The sequence below is a fragment of the Pleurodeles waltl genome, chromosome 10, assembly GCF_031143425.1.
Source record: "Pleurodeles waltl isolate 20211129_DDA chromosome 10, aPleWal1.hap1.20221129, whole genome shotgun sequence".
Classification (NCBI taxonomy): domain Eukaryota; kingdom Metazoa; phylum Chordata; class Amphibia; order Caudata; family Salamandridae; genus Pleurodeles; species Pleurodeles waltl.
The window spans coordinates 914,135,938-914,156,619 of record NC_090449.1 but is presented as its reverse complement, the minus strand read 5'-3'; the positions used below and the strand labels follow the sequence as shown (position 1 = coordinate 914,156,619).

General features: G+C 45.7%; 1 protein-coding gene across 8 annotated transcripts in view; it reads left to right on the top strand.

The window, feature by feature from the left end:
• The window catches only part of LOC138262021 (ATP-dependent translocase ABCB1-like), a 920,359-nt gene that overhangs the window by 357,516 nt on the left and 542,161 nt on the right, over positions 1–20,682 (top strand). For all 8 annotated transcript variants that reach the window (XM_069211673.1, XM_069211677.1, XM_069211676.1 and 5 more), the window contains 2 exons: positions 1,077–1,202; positions 19,033–19,236. In XM_069211673.1, the coding sequence (XP_069067774.1) occupies positions 1,077–1,202; positions 19,033–19,236 (330 nt within the window). The remainder of the gene's footprint in view (positions 1–1,076; positions 1,203–19,032; positions 19,237–20,682) is intronic.

Genomic DNA, 20,682 nt, shown 5'->3' with positions numbered 1-20,682 from the left:
AGTGTTAATCAGTACCAGGTAAAACTACTCATAAGCATGAAGCCTTCCATCCTAACTGATGAATTTGAATCAACACTCCAGTGTCAGAAAACTGCAATCCCTAAATCCATTTGACATCTCTGAAAGTCGCCTTACATGCTATGGCGAGACTGATCTAATTTAAATGGTTTAAACAAATCATTGTATACATGATTAGTCTCATACAGCTACCTTTTCAAGAGAGGAGTATCTATGCCAGCAACATCTTTTAACGGAGCTGTAGTGTTCGTAAAACACTACGGGCATATCTATAATCCGCTATCGCCACCTAGCGTCACATTGAAACTATGCATCTATCAAATAGTCGATTTTAATTAATATTTTTTTTACCCTTCTTGAGCTATGCAACATTGTGTGTTTACAAATATTTTTGAAATGCTCACACAGAAACTTCCACACTGTTTGTGCGATGTGCTTTGCTTTGTCATGTAACTTGTTACCCACTGCCCCTATGTAAACTTATATGTCACTCCTGTGATCTGGTAATGTCAGATATAGCTTTAAATAAAGTGACCAGGAGGATGAATCTCTAGCATTTACGCTATTATATGGGGTCTTACAATACAGGAAGAGACCTATGGACGGTTACATCTCTCTTCCTCCTGCAACAGTGCTGCATTAGAACAGGAATTGCACAGGAGAGACGAGCCCCGAAAGTCAGAGACCCTCCTGGCTTTGTAGTAGCAACGCCTGTCTCCTAGACGTACATTTCTGTTGTCCTTTCCAGGGAGCACTCAATTAATTTTACACAGCTACCTCCCGCTTTCGTGAATAGAGATAGGCAATGTGTTTTTAACCTGCCCGTGACTGATCTGCGAGCATGGCAATTAATAAATAGCTAATAACTTAATGACTAATAATATTAATGAGTAAATCCTAATTTATGTACCGTGAGCAGTCAAACTACCACAACTATCTGTCTTTACAGTTAGGCCTTTGCTGATGAGGTTTGAATGCTTATATTTTCTTTTGCCTTTCTAACAATGACTGTTTTCTGTCATATTTCAGTATCGGTAATATGTGCACCTACCTTTCAGATTCTTAAAGGTTTAAACCTAACTGTAGAACCCGGGAAGACCATGGCTCTCGTCGGTTCCAGCGGCAGTGGAAAAAGTACCACGATTCAGCTCTTACAAAGATTTTATGACCCACTCCAAGGGGAGGTAGGTTGTTTGTATTTCAAGATCATGTAGTAAATCTGTTAAAGAAAATGTCAGTCCATGCACGTGACTTTGTGAGAACAAATCCGATTACATTTTGCAGTAGTGTGGGAACCCACAACAATAGGCACAATGTTGGAAATGGGGTTTCTGGTTGGCTAGGGTATGCACCTGAACCAGGCAGAACACACCCACTCTAGTCAGGGCAAGGGAGTCACACGTCCAAGATAACCCCTGCTCCCCACATTGGTAGCTTGGCACGAGCAATCAGGCCTATCCCAGAGGCAATGTGTAAAGCGTTTGCACAACTCACACAACACCTGTGGCGCACTATCCCCACCACAAAGGAAACACAACACCAAGTAATAGGAAAATAAACTGTATTGTACCCAACATAATTATTAGACCAACCACAACATGTCAGTAATATCCTGCTACTCAAACAGTTGTCAGAATGTTACACCATAGTTAATCTGCAGAGATCAGCAGTAGTCCCCCATAACAGAGATTACTAATTATTCTCCAACATAAGCAGTAGTTGGGAACACATTACTAAAGAAATGCACTTGTCATATAAACATCATTAATGTTCATACACATATGGTAATAGAATGACCATAAAAGGAACATCAGCACATATATGGCACATCATCATAGAACCAGAAAAACATATTAATCATTAATGTCCATACTAGGAACAATTGAAATAATATGTCGATAAGAAGTACCTACTGCCCTGATGAAAAGGCACCTCTAGTGCCTATGCAGAAAACAAGGGATTCCCCGGTCTGCGCTCTACTGCACAAAACGGGGGCCTGGCGGTAATCTGGGGGGAGAGGGTAACACACACCCCCTTCTGGTTTTATATCGGGCCCCTCCTGGGGGTCTGCAATCTCTTGCCTGACCCCCCCAGGCCGCAACTGGCCCTCCACAGGGGGGTCTAAAGCTAACACAGCAATTGAGGGCAAATGGGAGACCTTGTGGTGCCGGGAGCCTCTGGCGAGGCTTCTGCCCCACCCGCAGTCTCCAAAGACACACTCAGGCCTCCGGTGGGGCAGGGGAAGCCTCCGATGAGGCTTCCTTCCCCCTGCCTGTCCTCAAAACAGCAGCAGGGGCCCAGTGGGGAGCCTCCGATTGAGGCTTCCTTCCCTGCCCATCTCCTTCTGACCAGCACAGAGCCCGCCCGAGCCGCAGCAGAGGGCAGGCACCAGAGTAGGTGTCTGCTTTTGCCCAGGGGGTTCTCCTCAGAGCTTGCCTTGCCCCGGGGTCATGCTAGGAGCACACTTGCTCCGATTCCCCTTTTCTTTGTGCCCCGGGGGCATAGGATGCAGAGCAATTCTGACGTGCTCCATTTCCCAAAGGCGCCCAGGTCACAGCTGTGAATCCCTTCACGGTGACACGCTCGCCTATGTTGTGGCAGTGAATCCCTTCATGGTGACGCCCTACGAGCGCGGGGGCAATAAAAAAGGCAAAAGCACTTTTCAAAGTGCTGGATGATTTATGGCCACGGCGCTTCCAAGCGCACAGCAACCAGAAAGAAAGTGCTCTCAAGGTGCTACATGATGAAATGAAGCACTCCTTGTTCTTTATGCAGCTGCAGGGGTCAAGGGTCACATCACCCTGCCCGTGGGGGACATAGTACCATGGAGCACAGGGTGGCAGGGCCCAGCAGCAGGCCAGCACAAGGTGAATGCAGACAGTTGCCAGTTCCTCCAAATGGCCAAGCAGGTCACAGGTCAGGTCAGCACAGCAGAAGCAGTCCCAGGCGGTTCCTGGTGAGTCCCTCCAGCATCATTCTGTGCCCTGTTCCAAAATGTCTCCAAATTGTGGGGAAAAATCCCCTGTACCTATACTCATTTTTGCAAAGGTTCCACAAAGAAGGAGAAATGAGGTTCCAACCAGTTACAACTGGTTCTGGGAGTGTCCCCTCTCTCCTCTAGCACAGCCTCCAAACATCAGTTGTGGGTAAACGGCCCTTTTGTGTGAGGCCAGGGCACAGCCTTTACAGATGCATGTGTGACCCGCCTCTCCCTTCTCTCAGCCCAGGAAGACTATTCAAAATGCAGATGCACCTCTGTGACACCACCAGCCTCCCTGTGTACAGGCTGTCTGAAAAGTATGCACAAAGCCCAACTGTCACTCTGCCCAGACGTGGATTGGAGTCAAAATGCAAAACACCAGAGTCATAAGCACAGAGAAATGCTCACTTTCTAGAAGTGGCATTTCTGTAATGATAATAAAACATTCCACCTACACCAGTAAGCAGCATTTCTCACTACCATTACAACCATACCAAACATGCCTGCGCTACCCCTCATAAATCAGACAATAAATCAGACAATACCCCCTAGACAAAAGGCAGGGCATTTCCAATGCAATCCTATGAGAAGGCAGCACTCACGGTAGTGAGAGACCAAATAGGCTGTTTCTCACTACCAGGACAGGCCACACTACTAGGCATATGTCCTGCCTTCTACATACATAGCACCCTGTCCATAGGGCTAGCTAGGGCCTACCGTAGGGGTGACTTACATGTAATAAAAGTGGAGTTCTGGTCCTGGCAAGTACATTCAGATGCCCGGTCCCTGTTGCAGAAAACTGGGCATGCAGGCCCTGCGCTACCAGGCCTGAGACAGGTTTGAAAGGCTACTTCAGTGGGTGGCGCAAGCAGCACTGCAAGCCCACTATTAGCATTTAATTTACAGGGCCTGGGTATAGGGATACCACTGTACAAGTGACTTAATGGTACCAATCATACCAACTTTGGTTGGTATCAGCAGTGATAAAGTGTTCGAAGTCCTAGAGGCAACAGCGAGAGGTCAAAAATAAAATAAGGGGAAGGAGGCAAAAAGTCAGGGGATGGACCTGCCAAAAGGGCGAGGTCCAACAAACAACTACGACACTTACATTCTATAATGGTTGAATTGCTTAAAGGTAATCTTCATTACTCAAATTCTTCTCACTCATCCCAGTACTTACTTCAAAAAATAACGTGACTGCATTCCTGTGACTCCCTCATCCATTCAAAAGCTTTCTTGTCTTTCCACAGGTCCATGTAAATATCCTATTAAACCCTTCACCCTCTCACCCCATTTCCTGTTTGCAACAAGTCCTTAACAAACACAGGCTGATGAGGAAGCAGGGAGGAAGGGAGAGAAGGTCATAAATACTGAAGCAGATGAGAAGTATCAGAGTAATAAATTACGGCTATTACCTCCCCATCACCTCATTTGTCCTATTCCTTACTTCAGTGATGCAAACCAAGCTACTATACCCCATCAGCACAACTAGGACAGGCCTACACAAGAATGCTCGTGAAAATTAAGTAAATATTTAACCATCCAGCAGTCTCATAGTGAGATGAAAGAAAAAAAAACACCTGCCACGAATATAAGGGATAATTATTCAGAGATTGTGGCACCTTTTTAAACTGAATTACCAAAAACTAATTCAAAATGATCTGCTACATCAAGTTTGTCATGAGAAATAAACATGGATCCATTATTCCATGTGGCTGCATCACATATCTCAGTTATTGAGACCCCTGACAATTCAGCCCAAGAAGCCAACATTTTTCTATTGGAATGTGGTTTAATAATAATGGGAACCTTATCGTTACTGCCTTGAAGGGTCATGGCAATGTAAATTTTGACCCATCTTGACAAGGTAGATGAAGGTGGCTACTCTCACTTCTTCAGCGGACAAAAATGAATGAGCAAGTGCCCAAAGTTTTTTATTTTGCAGACCTTTTTATGGTTCAAATCTCTTAATCAGGCATTTCTGAACAAAAAGAGCAATACTAAGAGTCTATGGTGTCAGTCAGTCAGTCAGTCAAAATATCTTTATTCGGCACTTGCCACAAAAGTACATACAAAGTCACATATCTTAAAAAGGCAAGGCAACAGAATGATAGCCAATTTAAATGGATAGCCCAATACCAAAACATAATTAGACTACCATAACAACCTAAATGTATCTGTCCAATTTGCCCTTACAGAGATAGAAGAAAAGTTTGATGAAAGTAATTTTAGTACCTTTTGAGATTGTACAAACTCATGACAGTTCTTGTGTTCCAAGACATTTTCTAATATTATAAAACAATAAAATATAATACTCAAATTATTTAGATTCCCTAAAATATAGTAGGAGATCCTCACTCAGTACAAAATCACAAAAGCACATTAGGACATATATAAAGAGAAATTTGCTAGCCACTAGAATTAAGCAGATTCATATCAGTTCTTGTATTACAAGAACATATCCTAAAATTAAGAAAACAATATAATGTAGTGCTTAAAAACTAAAATTAACCCAGGGTATAATAATTAGTTCTCGCTTTGAACAAGATCATAAAAACGATTCAGAGCATAGTTAAAAATAAATTTGCTACTCTTTAGTATTTTACAAATTCATAACAATTCTTATATTATAAAACGTTCTCTAAATCTATACAAACAATAAAAAGTGCTAAACAATAATAAAAATATATCCAAATTCATGACAATTTTTATCCATTATAAGCTCATGGAATGGTAACAAAGATGTTAGTACAGTTTCCTAATAGCAATAGCAGATCTAATAAAGTTTAATACATAATCACAAATTTGAATTTCTGAAAATTTTGGAGAATATGTCAGAGCATCCTTATAGTGAATAGGTCTTAATTTACGTAATAGAGGTAAAATGAAAGCATGTCTAGGGGTAGCATAAAGTGTGAAAAAGAGAAAAAAGTGAGAAGTACTCTGCTTCTCCAGGGGTTGCCTCTGGGGAGGCATACTGGTTTGAGCTACCAATAAGTGACAATTTTGGTGGCTGCTTCTATGCTGGCTGTGTTGCGGGCCATGTGTCTTGCTCAGTAATACACCACTCCCACTCCTGCTGTGCCAACTGCCACCCCAGCGCCAGTTCCCAGTGCCTTTGACCTATTATAATAACCTGCACGCTGGTCTGTCATTGAAGGCTGTATAGTTCTAGGACAAGACGTCTGTCTGATGTTTTGGTCACCAGCCATTTCTCTAAAAATGTAAGCGGGTGTTGCACCCCAGCACAAACTGTCGGTTGTGTCAACTAATGGTGAATTTGAAGAAAGAGTAACATCTCAGTTTCAGAAAGTGCATAGCTGATACAGAGTTGGTCAAAGGACAGGAGATCTTCCTCATCAAATAGGTGACCCACTAAGTGGCACCAACTCTCTGCCAGTGCGAGAGTGCCACGTGGTTGAGGCCCAGGATGAAAGCGGCATTGCCTATGTAGTAAAGTCCTCTTTTTTGCCCTGGTCACCCCCAAATGTTTTGACCAGATACTGGTGGTTACTGACTCTTGGCTGTGCCCTGGATACCGCTTCCCAGTCCCAGGGCCAGTGCTCTGTGTACAGTGGATATGCAAATTAGGCTAATTATAATTGGCAGTATCAACCTAAGTCCCTAGCATATGGTAGGGCATGTAGGGTTAGGGGCCCCAGCATAGGTAGTGCACCCACTGGAGCACTGCTGAGGTGCCCAGTGTCATTTTAAAGGCAGGCCTGCCTTGCTGCCTGCTTTTAAACTAAAGTTATATGCACATTCAGCTTTGGAATTAAAGTACTTCCAAAGTCTTAAACAACCTTATTTGTACTATAAACCACCCCTAAGGTGTGCCCCATGTGCCCCTCGGGTTGGGTGCCACGTAATGATAAGTAGGGACCTTATAAAAATTGTTTGATAAGCCCTGGTGAGGTAAAACAGCCAACTTCATTTTTCCCTCACTGTAGTTAATGGCCTCCCTAAGCTAAAATGGGGAGACCTTATTTTAATCAACAATGTCACCTTAAGTGTCAGATATCTTGACTCTGGTTTCAAATTGATTGTTATAATAAATCCCACAACTCTTGGATTTAATATAACTAGCTCAGGTAAAGAGTTTTAAAACTCTTCCTGAAAGTTGCCAACTTCAGCTCTGTAGTCTCTTCTCTGATTGGCTAGCGTCTGGCGGCCTGGCCAGGCTGCCCTGATGAGGTGTGAAGTGTCTTGTGCTGAACACAAAGGATGTGCCTGGGAGAAGAGATCTGCCTCAGCAGGTGTAGAAGCAGGAAGGGGGAGGGCGGCCAACCTGGTCTCCAAAGTCAAGGAAGGACATTTTGAGCAGCCGAGCACCTCTCTTACATCCTGCAACCCCAGACAATTAGGTGCCCTCTTGATTAGATTAGGAGAAGGCAAGAGATGATTTTTAGCCACACCAGTGGGTGGGCTCAGCTAGATCTAACCTCCAAAAATAATTTTCAGCCATGTTGGATTTCTGAGGAATATTGCTCCCAGGGATTGATTTTTGCCACATTTCTAAGGAAGTGGTCATCAAAAGGGAAGGAGCCTGCCTGGGATTGGATACCCAGGACCACCCTGTTTTTCACCCAGGGCAAGTTAAATATGGCAGAGCTGCACCCATACCTCAGATCCCTACAAGGAACAAGAAGATGGACTGCCCTGCTGGACCCCTGACCTGCACCTGGACACTGCACTCTGAAGGACTGCACCAGCTGCACACTTGGGCTTCACCACTAAAAGGACTTTGCCTTCCTTCTACTGTTTCGGTACAAAATGAGCTGCCCAGAGTCCCCTGCATCAAGTCCTGCAAGCAGAGCCCAGCTGGCCAGCGTCCAGTGGGCAATTGAGGATTCTGACCATGTTCTGGGATATGTAGTCAAACTTCTGGAAGAAGATCCAGAAGTTTGGAGACGTTTGGAGCAACTGCACAAGTTGAAGAGGTGCATTGTGGGAGTTGTAGTCCCAGACCCCAAGAGGCAAACCAGAGTCTCTGAACACTTGGCTGGTGCGGTGGACCACTTTCCTGAATCTAGAAACACTTCTGAAAGTAAGGGTGACAGTGTTACCTCGTGGGTGGCCTGAACTCGGGTCTTTGTCCCTTTCCAGTATGACCTTTTTTAACCCTGTGAGCACTAGTTGCTTCAATGCACTAGATAACATTAATTCTCTAAACATTCGTGTCTCTTGTTCCCTTTATCAGAGTTTAATAATTTTGGTGTCAGTTTAAAGATACATATATAATCTATTTTTATAAATTGGTGTTGGATTTTTTATTGTGTTTTGTGTTTTACCTATTTACTGTTTTTTGATTTTTATATGCTTTGCACAGTTGTCTCCTAAGTTAAGCCTTATAGCTCTTTGCCAAGCTACCAAGGGTTGAGCTGGGTTTAATTTATTGAGACCTAACTGGACCTAAGTGGGGGTTAGTGGCCTATTACTAGGTGAAGGTAATTACCTGCCCTTACCAATAATAGACTTTCTAACAGCCTAATGTCGGCGTCAGCACAAAGTGGAACAAGGTCAGGCCCATGTGTTCTCCCACTCAGTCCCAGATTTCTAGGGTAACTTTCATGGTTGGGGATAGGTGAACCTTCACGGTGTGGCTCTTCTATGGACAAAAGGCACTTTCTGAGAAATCTGTCTCGCAACAGCACTGTCTATGAATACCCAATGTTTTTTCTGATTTCTCTCTAGACCATCCTACGAGGAACCAAATTTGTGACATCTGGTAATATTGTAGGAGCTTGGAGACACCCAGGCCTCCCTCCCCTGGGGGTCTATAGCTTAGTTCTCTCCTCATCTGAGACCAACCCCCTGCCCACACAGATCAATTTATGTCTATCTGTAGGGCCTGGATGGAACTGGCCAGGGGCTCCACCTGTGGAACCTGAAATGGGAACAAGATCTTTGGCAGGGCCGACATTTTCGGGGTGGCCATGACACCAAGCCAATAAAGACGCAATTGGTTCTATCTGGCCAAGTCGGTTTTGATGAGTTGGCATAGAGTTTTGTAGTTTAGTGGTACAGTCTCCCTAGCTGTGGAGGAAAGATGGATTCCCAATTGTGGAATAAAGGAAGCCGCCCAATGAAGTGACTATTGATGGGCTAGCTTTGACTCCAGTGTCATGACAGGAAGAGATTAAGGGGGTCATTATGACCCCAGCGTCACTTAATGTTACGGCCCTGTTCCTCACTGGGCCGGCGGATGGAAATATTGCCCAGTGGGGAAACCATAATAGGGCCGGCAGGGCTCAGGCCACACAGGCGGCTTGATGGTTTTATGGATTTGGCAGGTGGTCTTCGCCGCCCATCAATGTCATAATAGGGGCCTAAGTGCTTCGGAGTTGTGGACTTTGACGCAAAATCCCACCACTTGTCAGATGGTCTCCAGTTCCTCCAGGAAGGCCTAGAGTGATGTGGCTGGTTCCTCCAGAGCCACAAGGGCATCGTCAACATAGAGACTGATAGTGTGGTCATTCCTCCCAGAAGGAATGCCCTTAATGGCAAGGTTATTGCATATAAGTTTGGCCATGGGTTCCATGTATAATGCAAATAGCAAGGGTGAGAGGGGCCACCCCTGGTTCATTCCCTGGCATGTGGGAAATAAAGTTGATGCTCACCTGTTCACTTGGACGGTCGTGGTCGGGTGGCCATAGTTCCTGAGGATCCATGTACGAAATCGATCACTGAAGTCAAAGTGTTAAAAAGTGGCCTCTAGGTATGACCAATGGACCCAATCAACTGCCTTTTCAGCATCGATGGTCAGGAGCGCTCTCTCTCTTTATCAGAGCATTGGGCCTTATTGATAAGATGTCTATGTTTTGTGTTATCACTGCATTGGCATAGTGGCACAAAACCTGCATAATCCACGGCATTTAGGCCTGCCATAAGGAGACCAAGGCAGCTAAGATGCTTGTGAATAACTTAGGCCCTTGTTACCACCCTGGAGGTCGGTGATAAAGTGGCGGTAATACCGCCAACAGGCCGGCAGTAAAAAAAATTGAATTATGACCACGGCGGAAACCGCTCACACAGACGGCCACTTTAACACACCGACCGCCAGGGTGTTAACGGCTGCTGGGCTGGAGACTTCCGTCTCCAGCCAGGCGGCCGTCGCAATCCCACCCTCGGGATTATGACCCCTCCTACCGCCATGCTTGTCGTGGCAAGCACACCACCACGAAAAACATAGCAGTAGGCACTATCAGTGCCAGGGAATTCCTTCCCTGGCACTGATAGGGGTCTCCCCTGCCCCCCTCCCCAAAGTCCTCCCCACTCTCTCCAGCCCCTGCACATTTACATACCCACACGCGCACACATATACACGCACCGCATACCCACATCCACCCACGCATGCACACATACATTCCCACACACCTCAACACACCCCAACATACTTTGGTGCACACACGCATTCACTACACACAACATACACGTACACTTACATTCAGTTATTCACGTACTCATTCAGCGTGACTCACACACGCATGCACGCATACCAAAACATACACACACACACCCTCACACACACACAACACCCCAACACATGCACACAATATCCCCCACCCCCTCTTCTGTCAGAGAACCTGACTTACCTGCTTGCAGGGGGTCCTCCGGCTGGAGACGGGACGCAGCGCTGCTGTCATCAGCAGCCTCTGCCAGCAAAACACCGCCAGGCCGTATCATTGCTCATGATACGGTTGGCGGTGTTTTGCTGGCATGGTGGTGCTGCTGACAGCAGCGCCACCTTACCGCTGTCCGCCGCAATGACCATCGACGGTATTCCGCCAGCCTTCTGGCAGAATTCCGTTGATGGTCATAATGCAGGTAGGCAGCTGGTAGCCACAGCAACAGTATGTTGGCGGACGTCCCCATGGCGGTAGGCGTCAGTTACCGCCAAAGTTGAAATGAGGGCCATAATGTCCACGTTAAGGAGGGATATCGGATGGTATGGTCCTCCTGTATGGAAACTGGTTCTGTATTCGGGCCCGTAATTGAGTTAAAAACTCAGGTTAGTAGAGGGGGGAGCGTTGTGCAGAATGTTTTATAAAAAAGCACTGGGAAGCCATCTGGTCCTGGGAATTTGAGGAGTTTCTGTCAGGCAATGACTGAGATGAACTCTTTAATTGGGTTCGGTGGATCCAGAGTAGTCACCTGTTCTGGTGATAGACGCGAGGTGCGGGCTTCACAGAGGTATAGGTCTGGGTCATCGGGGGGTAGAGTCCACTTGGTGTAGAGCTCCTTATAAAAATCTCGAAAGACAGAGGCAATGGGACCGTCCCTGGTAATTTCTGAACCATCTGCAGTAAATAAGGAGTGTGCCCCTGTGGCTTGTCACTGCATCTTCAGTCTATTAGCTAAAAGGCCCCCTCATTTGTCACCCCCACGTAAAAGGAGTGCCATAACCTGAGTACAGCATGCTTTGCTTTATGTTGCCTCTAATTGCTGGCAGATTGACAGGGCTCCAGTGCATTTATGTATCTGTGTGAGTTCCTGCACGTTTTTGGATGTGTTCACCTCTGATAACCGCTTTCAGGGCTTCCTAAAGTGTTGAGATGGAAGTGTCAGGAGTTTCTTTCCTTGCCAGAAAGTCTGCTAAAGCCTGGGTGATCCTCTTAACCACTTCGGGCCTGTGCAGTAGAGTCTAACACATCCGCCACAGCTCTGGGGGCCACCCTGGAAGGGACAGTGATGGCGAGGGGAAACTGCTGCATGGTCAGACAAAGAGTGCGGCTCAAACTCAGAGGCTATAATTAAGGACTGAAGGCGTGTCGTCCCCATGAAGTAATCTATGTGGGCATAAGTTTTATGTATGTACTAATAGAATGTATATTCCTGGGTGTGGGGATATAGTGTATTCCAGGTGTCACTCAGCCCATCTCCCACAGCCAATGAGCAACCTCCTGGGGCAGAGCCCCCATGTGACCGAAACATTGTGTGGATCTATCCAGGTCATTATTGAATACTAAATTAAGATCCCCCAGAAGCACCAGCTTATCCTGGGTGGCCATCACCTCCACTACTGCAAGGAGGAAAAAGGGTTCCTGCCCTTCATTAGGGGCAGAGAGAGTGGTAGTGAAGTAGCCAGGTATTTAAGGTGGAGTCTTCCCTGGAGCCTCAATTGAGATCAAGTAGCGTCCGCTCCGGCAGAGTCATTGGAGAGCGTCGCTAGTACAGCTTGCCTTTCTGGTGCATGGTCTCCTGATCTGGTGTCAGCTCCCCAGAGCACCCTGCCGCCAACATGGCCCATAAACCTTCTGGCCTCTTTGACTGCTTCGCAAACCATCAGCAGGAGAATCATCAATCTTAAGCAATTGGCAGGCCTCTTAGAGGGAGCGTAGCTGGTAAAGCTTGCCATCCAAGCTGAAGATTACCCAGAAGGGGTGTCCCCACAAGTACGAGATACCTTTGTTCTGTAGCTAAGTAGTGACTGGGTGGAGGTGCCAGGACCTCGCTACAGGCAGCAAGGTCCTGATATAGCAGTGGTTTATTCCCTTTAAACAGGATCAGATGGTAGTCCCTAGCGGTGTGAAAAATGCATTCCCTAAGTTGAAAGTCATGCATGCACACCAATATGTCCACAGAGGATTTCCTGCCCAGTCTTGGCAGGCTTACCCAGTGTGCTATGTTTAGTTGAATTCCACCTCCAGTGGCATTTACAAGATAAAGCGTATAAGATCTCGTACATACTCTCCAATGTTAGTGCCTTTTACACCCATGAGGACGCCCCTAATGCATATGTTGTTTCACTGCAATCTGTTTTTCAAATCTTCAACATGGGCCTAGAGACCGAGCTGTTGCTCTAATGATCTCCTGATGTAGCTGTTCAATTTCTTCATCATGGCTCATTTCATGGTCCCCTAGGGTTGACACTCGGTCCACCATGTCCACCACCATGTCTATAAAGCAGCGGATTTCCCTGAGGCCTTTTGACAAATCTTTCTTGACTGTTTAAAGGTCATTCCAGGGACAAGCAAACAGAGCCTCCAGGAAGGAGTGAGCCCCTGGGTTTTTGACCTCTTCCTCGTCAGACGCGGGGTCCGGTCCAGAGGGCAATGGACAGTTACCAGACTAAGGGCCAGATGTAACAACGGTTTTTCACGTCGCAAACAGCGAATTTCGCTGTTTGCGACGTGCAAAACCCACATCGCAATGCCCTATTCCCGTTTTGCGAGTCGGTAACCTGGTTACCGACTCGCAAAATGGGACTGCGGGTCGCAAATAGGAAGGGGTGTTCCCCTTCCTATTTGCGAGTCGCAGCGCAATGCTGCATTGCTTTGTGACCGCGATCGCAGTCGCAAAGCAATCGCAGTTACCACCATTGTCACACTACCCTGGCACTGATAGGGGTCTCCAGCCAACCCCCACCCCCACCCCGACTCCCTCCCCTACACCCCCCACAACCCCTGCCACCCCCCAAAGGTGGCAGGGCCCCCCTCCCCACCCCGACCCCCAACATTGCCTTACACATACATACCCGACACGCACGCAGGCACCACCAACACACATACACGCACACACACCGACATACATGTCATCATCCACACACACAGTCAGACACGTACACCCACATTCACACATTCACGCACACATCCACACAGACATACCTACAGACATACACTCACTCATTCCCAAAACACGCAACACCCCCTACATACATAGACGCATGCCCCCATGCACCCACACAACACACAACACCCCCCACCCCCCTCCCCTAACGGACGATCGACTTACCTGTTCTGTCGATCCGCCGGGAGGGGATGGGAGCCATGGGGGCAGCTCCGCCGACACCACACCGCCAACAGAACACCGCCGCACAGAATCACAGGACGTGATTAGCTGGGCGGTGTTCTGTTGGCGTGGCGGTGGAGCAACCGCCACTTCCCCACCGCCCGCAAGTATGGCTGTTGGCGGCTCTCTGTCACAAAAACCACGGAGGGCAGCCAACGGTTATAATACGCCGAGAGGCAAACCGCCACTACTGGCGGTCTTCCGCACGGCGGTCCCTCGGCGGTCTTGTTAAAAGACCGCCGAGGTTATAATGACCACCTATATCCCTTAAATATAGATGAACATGGGCCAAGCACCACCATGCTGAAAGACTTGCAACTGCATGTAAACAAATAAAGAAGTAGCAGAAGCATGGGCCAAAGCACAGCAACAAGACAGGGCATACAGAAAGTGTGCTCGTGCACTGTTAGATTAAAGAAAAAACTGGCCAAAGCACTGCAATTACAAGACAAGGGGCACAGCACCGGGCCATAAAATAATTAATAAAAGTGCCTTCTTGCCTTAAGACATTGTGTCTGAAGAAGAAATCAGGGGGCCCGAGCACCCTTAGAGAAGAAAGCACCCCTGCAGCTGTCATGAAGTTAGTCATTAGGCACACACTCACACTCATTTTTGTCCATTTTATCTTAGGTTTGAGGCCCGTGACCCTTCACCGAGTCACTTGGTATTTTATTTCTTTTATTATTTTAGTGAGGCATCATTTTAGTGGTGATGTTTTATTATTCTTTTCTATTGTCCTTCCCTGCAGAATTTTGCTATTCATTGCTTTGCACAACATTTTATTCTGTGCTCGAATCAAGGCTACAAATGATATGTTCCCATGTATTTCCAGCTCAGAGAGTACAGTGTTCTCTTTACCCAGAAAGGGACGTGTTGTCACGCCGGGGCAGTTCTTAGAAGAACAGTGTGTTTATTATAATACACCAGGCTGTCTTAGCATTCTTAGACGGGGCATTCCAGTCAGATCACGATCTTATGCTGCCCATCGCCTTCGCAGTTTAAGCAGAAACTTGGCGCTTCCTCTTCTGTCACAGAGGAGAATTTTCAGTAGACTGACCAACCTCTCCTTTATCTACAACACAGGCTTGTGGATCGCACTACACTCCCAGACAAGATGGGCAGATAGGGCTATCACTGCTGCTTGCTCTCATGTAGGAATTTTACTAGTGTGTGTAGGATTATTGGTAATACTATTGTGACAAATATGGTGAGATTGTTTCTATGTTTTACTTTCTTCGTCACCATTGCAATAGTGTCTGGTTTCATCATCCTCATAATCTCATTTTATGCCTTTTTATGCAGAATGCATTTGCTTCAATAAACCCTATTGAACTAAGATATGCTTCTGCTTGTCATTGTCATTATACGAGGCAAGATCTGTTTCCACCACAACTTACCCGAGGGGACTAAGAGTGTGATGCGATGGGCTGCCACAAATCACTTTTACCTGCAGTATCTGTAAGGTGCTGCTAGCTAGCTGAAAGCGTTAGGCCGACAGCTGCCACATAGTTTGGGATCGGATTTAGTTCCCCATACTCGGTGGTGCTGGTGCCCAAAACTCAGCAGTCTTGTTTTTTTGGTGAGAATCACACAACACAGCTTTCCTGAAAGCCCTGAATGGCAGGCCTCAAAATTGAAACAGGGGGAGCAGGGTTTTAAGAAATCTTCTCATGAACGTATGGGAAGCTTTGGGAGAGCTGAGCAGGGGCAGTAATGCTGCCACACTACACATTGAAATAAGAAATGGGATGAGTGAGATGATAAGGAGGTAATGCTTTGTGATAACTCTTAGGTGTTTCCAGACACATTATCCCAGATCTATTTGATTTGTGCTCTGGAAAACTGACACAGGTATAGTCTTACATCACACAAAACCACTTGTCTCTGTAAGTCCATATGTACAGGCCATGTTATGATGCTCCCACTTGGGCAGACGGCTTGGTATAATTATACGATTACTTTGCCATTATATGTGCAGGGTAAAACAACATGCTATCTGTCCCTTTTGCCCTTTACATTTGAGGTGCAACACATCACTATTTTCAACTAACTATGCAAACATAAATGTATTGACTATTGGTAGAAAAGTGTGGTTACAGCAATAGAAGCTATTGAGTTTATTTGCAATGTATAGATCATTGTCAGAGACCCGAGGAAAGACTGGAAGCTGCCTTTGACTTTGACATACACAACATTCTGTAACAGGATCACAAATGCAATCAAGAAACTGCAAATGAATACAACTTAAATAAATAAAATGCTCAAAACTTTGTCTCAATCAATGTTTACTGAATATACAGCAAATCTTAGAACATTAATTAATGGAGTAATGAAGAGGACATCCCTCTTTTTTCATTTTTACAGCTTTGCTGTACTGGATACTAACTCTGTGCTTGATTGAGACTTTTTTGTTATAATTGAAACTCTTTAATGATAGTCCTTCTACCGGGACTGACTGTAGGAGGCTGGCCTGGTTCATAATGAGTACCTATGGTACTTACACCTTATACCAGGTCCAGTTATACCTTTTTAGTGAAATGTAGGCAATGTCTAGAAGCCAGGCGCTCTAGCGGAAGCTGTAGCTGAGCAGACAAGGCTTATCTAGGAGACATGCAAAGCTCATGCAGTACCACTTTAGTCACACAGTACTCACACACATTAAAGAAAATACTCTGTGTTACAAAAGTGAAGGTACTTTTTTTTGTGACACAAATGCCAAAACTACAATAGAGACTATACTCCTTAGGAGGTAAGTAATACACAAATTATGTACACTAGTATGCAAAAACAGGTGCTAAAATAGTGAGAAAACAGTGGATATATTGAAAATCTAAATAGTTAGAAATGGGCCTGGGGGAACGCAAACCGAAGACAAAGAAAGTGGAATGCGAATGTTGGTTTCCCACCTAGGCAAGTGTAATGTGTAGAGGGGTGCTGGGAATATTAGAAAACACCAAAGTTAAGTAATAGAACCCACCCCAGAGCCCAGGAAAGCAGGCGTAAATCACAGTAACTTTCCTAGAACACACAAGAACACAAGAAAGAAGATTATGCAAGAACCAGAAGAGACTGCAAGACACCAATAGTGGATTCCTGGACCTGAAGACCTGTGGAAGAAGGGGACCAAGTCCAAGAAGCACAGAAGAGTCCAGGGACAACAGGGGCCCATGCTAACCCGGATGAAGGTGCTAAAGAATAAGGACGAGAAATCAGATGGGGCTCTCAGCAACTCAGACAGCCCACAGAAGACCAGACAGCATACACAGGAGTACCACAGCACAGGGAAAAAGGAGGTGCAACAAGGGGTCCCACGCCGCCGGAGAACTTCTCAGGAAGCTGTGCATCACAGGATGGAGTGCTGGGGCTGCATGATGCACGAATAACTTTGTGGAAGGATGCCAACAAGTTTTGGCAACTGCAAAACACTTGGTGCACAGGGGTACTGTCTTGCGTGGGGAGACAAGCTCTTACCTCCACCAAAGTTGGTCAGTAGGACATCAGGGCGGTTGGGACCACTTCAGTCCACCACCTGTGATGCTGGATCCAAGCAACTTGTCAGGGAGGGGACCCATGTCACTGGTTGTCGATGCAGAGAGCTGCCTGCTCAAGCAGGGAAGTGACTCCTTCATTCCAAGGGAGATTCCTTCATTCCTCTGGTGCAGGCTGAAGACAGGCTGTCCTCTGAGGATGCACCACCGGGAAACAGTTGCAGTTGCTGGCAGGAGCTGAAGATACAATGTTGCAGAAGTCGTCTTTGCTTCTTTGTTGCAGTTTGTAGAGTTCCTGGAGGGTCCAGATGCAGTTTCTTCGCTGAGAAGGTGAAGTAAAGGATGCAGAGGATTCCTGGTGGAGTCTTGCAATCCAAATCTGAAGAACCACCCAAGAGAGAGACCGTAAATAGCCCTGAAAGGGAGATTGGTCACCTAAACAGGTAAGGACCTATCAGGGGAGGGATCTGATGTCACCTGCTGGCACTGGCCACTCAGATGCTCCCAGCGTTCCCTGCCAACATGGAATCCAAGATGGCAAAATGCAGGGACCATCTGAAGGAGCTCTGAGAACCACCCCTGGGTTGATGATGGACAGGGGAGTGGTCTCTCCCCTTTCCTTTGTCCAGTTTCACGCCAGAGCAGGGACTGGGGGTCCCTGAACTGGTGTAGACTGGGTTATGCAAGGAGGGCACCAAATGCACCCTTCAACGCATTTCCAATGGCTTGGGGAGGCTACTCCTTCCAATCCTGGAACACCTATTTCCAAAGGGAGAGGGTGTAACACCCCTCTCCCAAAGGCAATCCTTTGTTCTGCCTTCCTAGGCTTCAGCTGTTCAAGCAACAGGAGGGCAGAAACCTGTCTGGGAAGTAGCAGCAGCTGGGGCTGACTGGAAAACCTCTGAAGGCTGGAATGGCAATCCTGGGGGCCCTCTAAGGAGCCCACAGAGTGCATGGAATTATACATCCAATGCTTGCAAAAGCCTTGGGATATGATTCTAACATGTTTGATACCAAACATGCCTATGTTTGGAGTTACCAATATGTAGCTGGACATCGGTAATGACCTATGTCCAGTATACGCGTAAAATGGTGTCCCTGCACTCACAAAGTCAAGGAAAATGGTCCTGGAAGTCGTGGGGGCACCTCTGCTAGTGCAGGGGTGCCCTCACACACAGGTACTCTGCACTCTGCACTCAGGGCTGGAGGGCCTGCTATAGGGGTGACTTATAAGTGACCTGGTGCAGTGTAAATGGCAGTGAAAGGGTGCATGCACCTTTTCACATAGGCTGCTATGTCAGTCCTGCAGAAGACTTTGCATGGGCTCCCTATGGGTGACAAATGAAATGCTGCAGCCCATAGGGATCCCCTGGAACCCAAATGCCCTGGGTACTTAGGTACTGTATACTAGGGACTCATAAGAGGGCACCAGTATGCCAATTTTGGGTGAAATACTGGGTTACCAGTATGCAACAACCATAATGTAAGGAAAAGAGCATAACTACTGGGGTCCTGGTTAGCAGGATCCCAGTAGACACAGTCAAAAACACTGACAAACAGGCCAAAAGTAGGGTTAACCAAGCTAGAAAGAGGCTACTTTCCTACACTGACTTTAGCTCTGTGCCTTAAATGACACACTTGAACTAGAGAATCAACACTAGCATCCTTTTACTTAAAGTAGTTAATGTTTGTTCATGGCTATTGCAGATTGAAGACGAGATGACACATTTTATAGTCAATCCTCTTATTTTATAGGTTACTCTCGATGGCCATGACTTAAGAACACTCAATGTGAAATGGCTAAGAGAAAAGATTGGAGTTGTGAGCCAGGAGCCCTGCCTGTTCGATACAACAATTGCGGAGAACATTCGCTATGGCAGAGAAGATGTAACCAACTCTGAAATTCAGCAGGCTGTGATAGAAGCCAATGCTTATGACTTCATATCAAAGCTCCCAGAAGTAAGATTTTGCATTGTTCAACATAAATGTTCTGATTCACAAAAGGCATTTTGGAATATATAAAACATTTCTATGGTAGTATTACTATAAAAATGACATTCATAAACCTATAGCCCAAGATGTGCACCTCTGTCTGTCTTGCCTTTTCTGTACAGAGGTCTCTGCAACAGTGGGGCTATCCCTTCACACATAAGTATAGGATTTAGTTCGAAATGTGGGAGGTTAAAGGGAGATTGGGGGAAAAATGGGAAAAAACTGCTTCAAAATGAAAAGGTTTAAGGGACATTTACTCCAGCTCAGCCTTATAATTTTATCAAGCACCACACAAAGTCAACCACTGGTACTGCACTACACCCACCCTAGAAAATATATATGTGATCATTTTCACGTTAAAGATTTGGAAGAAAATAAATTACTGATGAATCCTAATTGGTATTATTTTTAACTTTGATAACGTATATATATATATATATATATATACACCAATATACCACATGATGATGGGCTTATGGCATTATCTGAAGCTCTTAATAAAAGAACTGTGGAAAAACCATCAACAAATGTGCTTACCAACTTTGCAAGAGTTATCCTTAAATCCAACAATTTTACCTTTAATGGTAAACACTATTTGCAGATACCATGGACATCAATGGGCACTCGGAAGACTCCTTCCTATACAAATATATTCATGGGCAAAATGGAGGACTATATATTTGAAAGTTCTAACATTAAACCACTGGTATGGCTACGATGCATTGATTAAATATTTTTAATATGGAATGCAGGAAGCAGAACACTGGAGCAATTTACAGCTTTTATCAACAGTATCCATCCTACCATCAAATTCACTGGCAGCAATACTAAACAGAAGAGTCATCTCCCTTTTCTGGATGTGTTACTCACCATTCATGAACAAAAAATTATAACTGATCTGTACCTCAAGCCTACAGATGCTCATTTGTATCCAAACTGGACTTCATGTCACCCACGCCACACTAAACTCGGCATCATGTACAGCTAAGCACTCAGAATAAGATACATCTGCAGAAATGAAGACACTTATAAAGACCATCTACAGGAGCTTGTTAGATTATTTAAAAAGCAAGACTATCCTCTGCATATCATTCTGCAACAAATTGACAAGTCTTTGCAGTTACCCAGGGAAGCACTTATTTGGAATACAAGCAGAAGAAACAAAAATGACAGAATCCCATTTGTGGTTGACTATAATCCATCAGCTCCCAACTACAGAAATATAATAAAAACAACTTTTCCCTTACTATCTGCTTGTGAAAAATTGCAAAAGCTTTTTCCAAAACCACCAGTCATTGCTTACCGCAGAGCTCCCAATTCACGATTGTTAGACCTGACAGCCTTAGGGTAGTCACCCCTAACTTTTTGCCTGCCTCCCTGCACTTTTTTGACACTGTTTTTGCTGGTTTATAG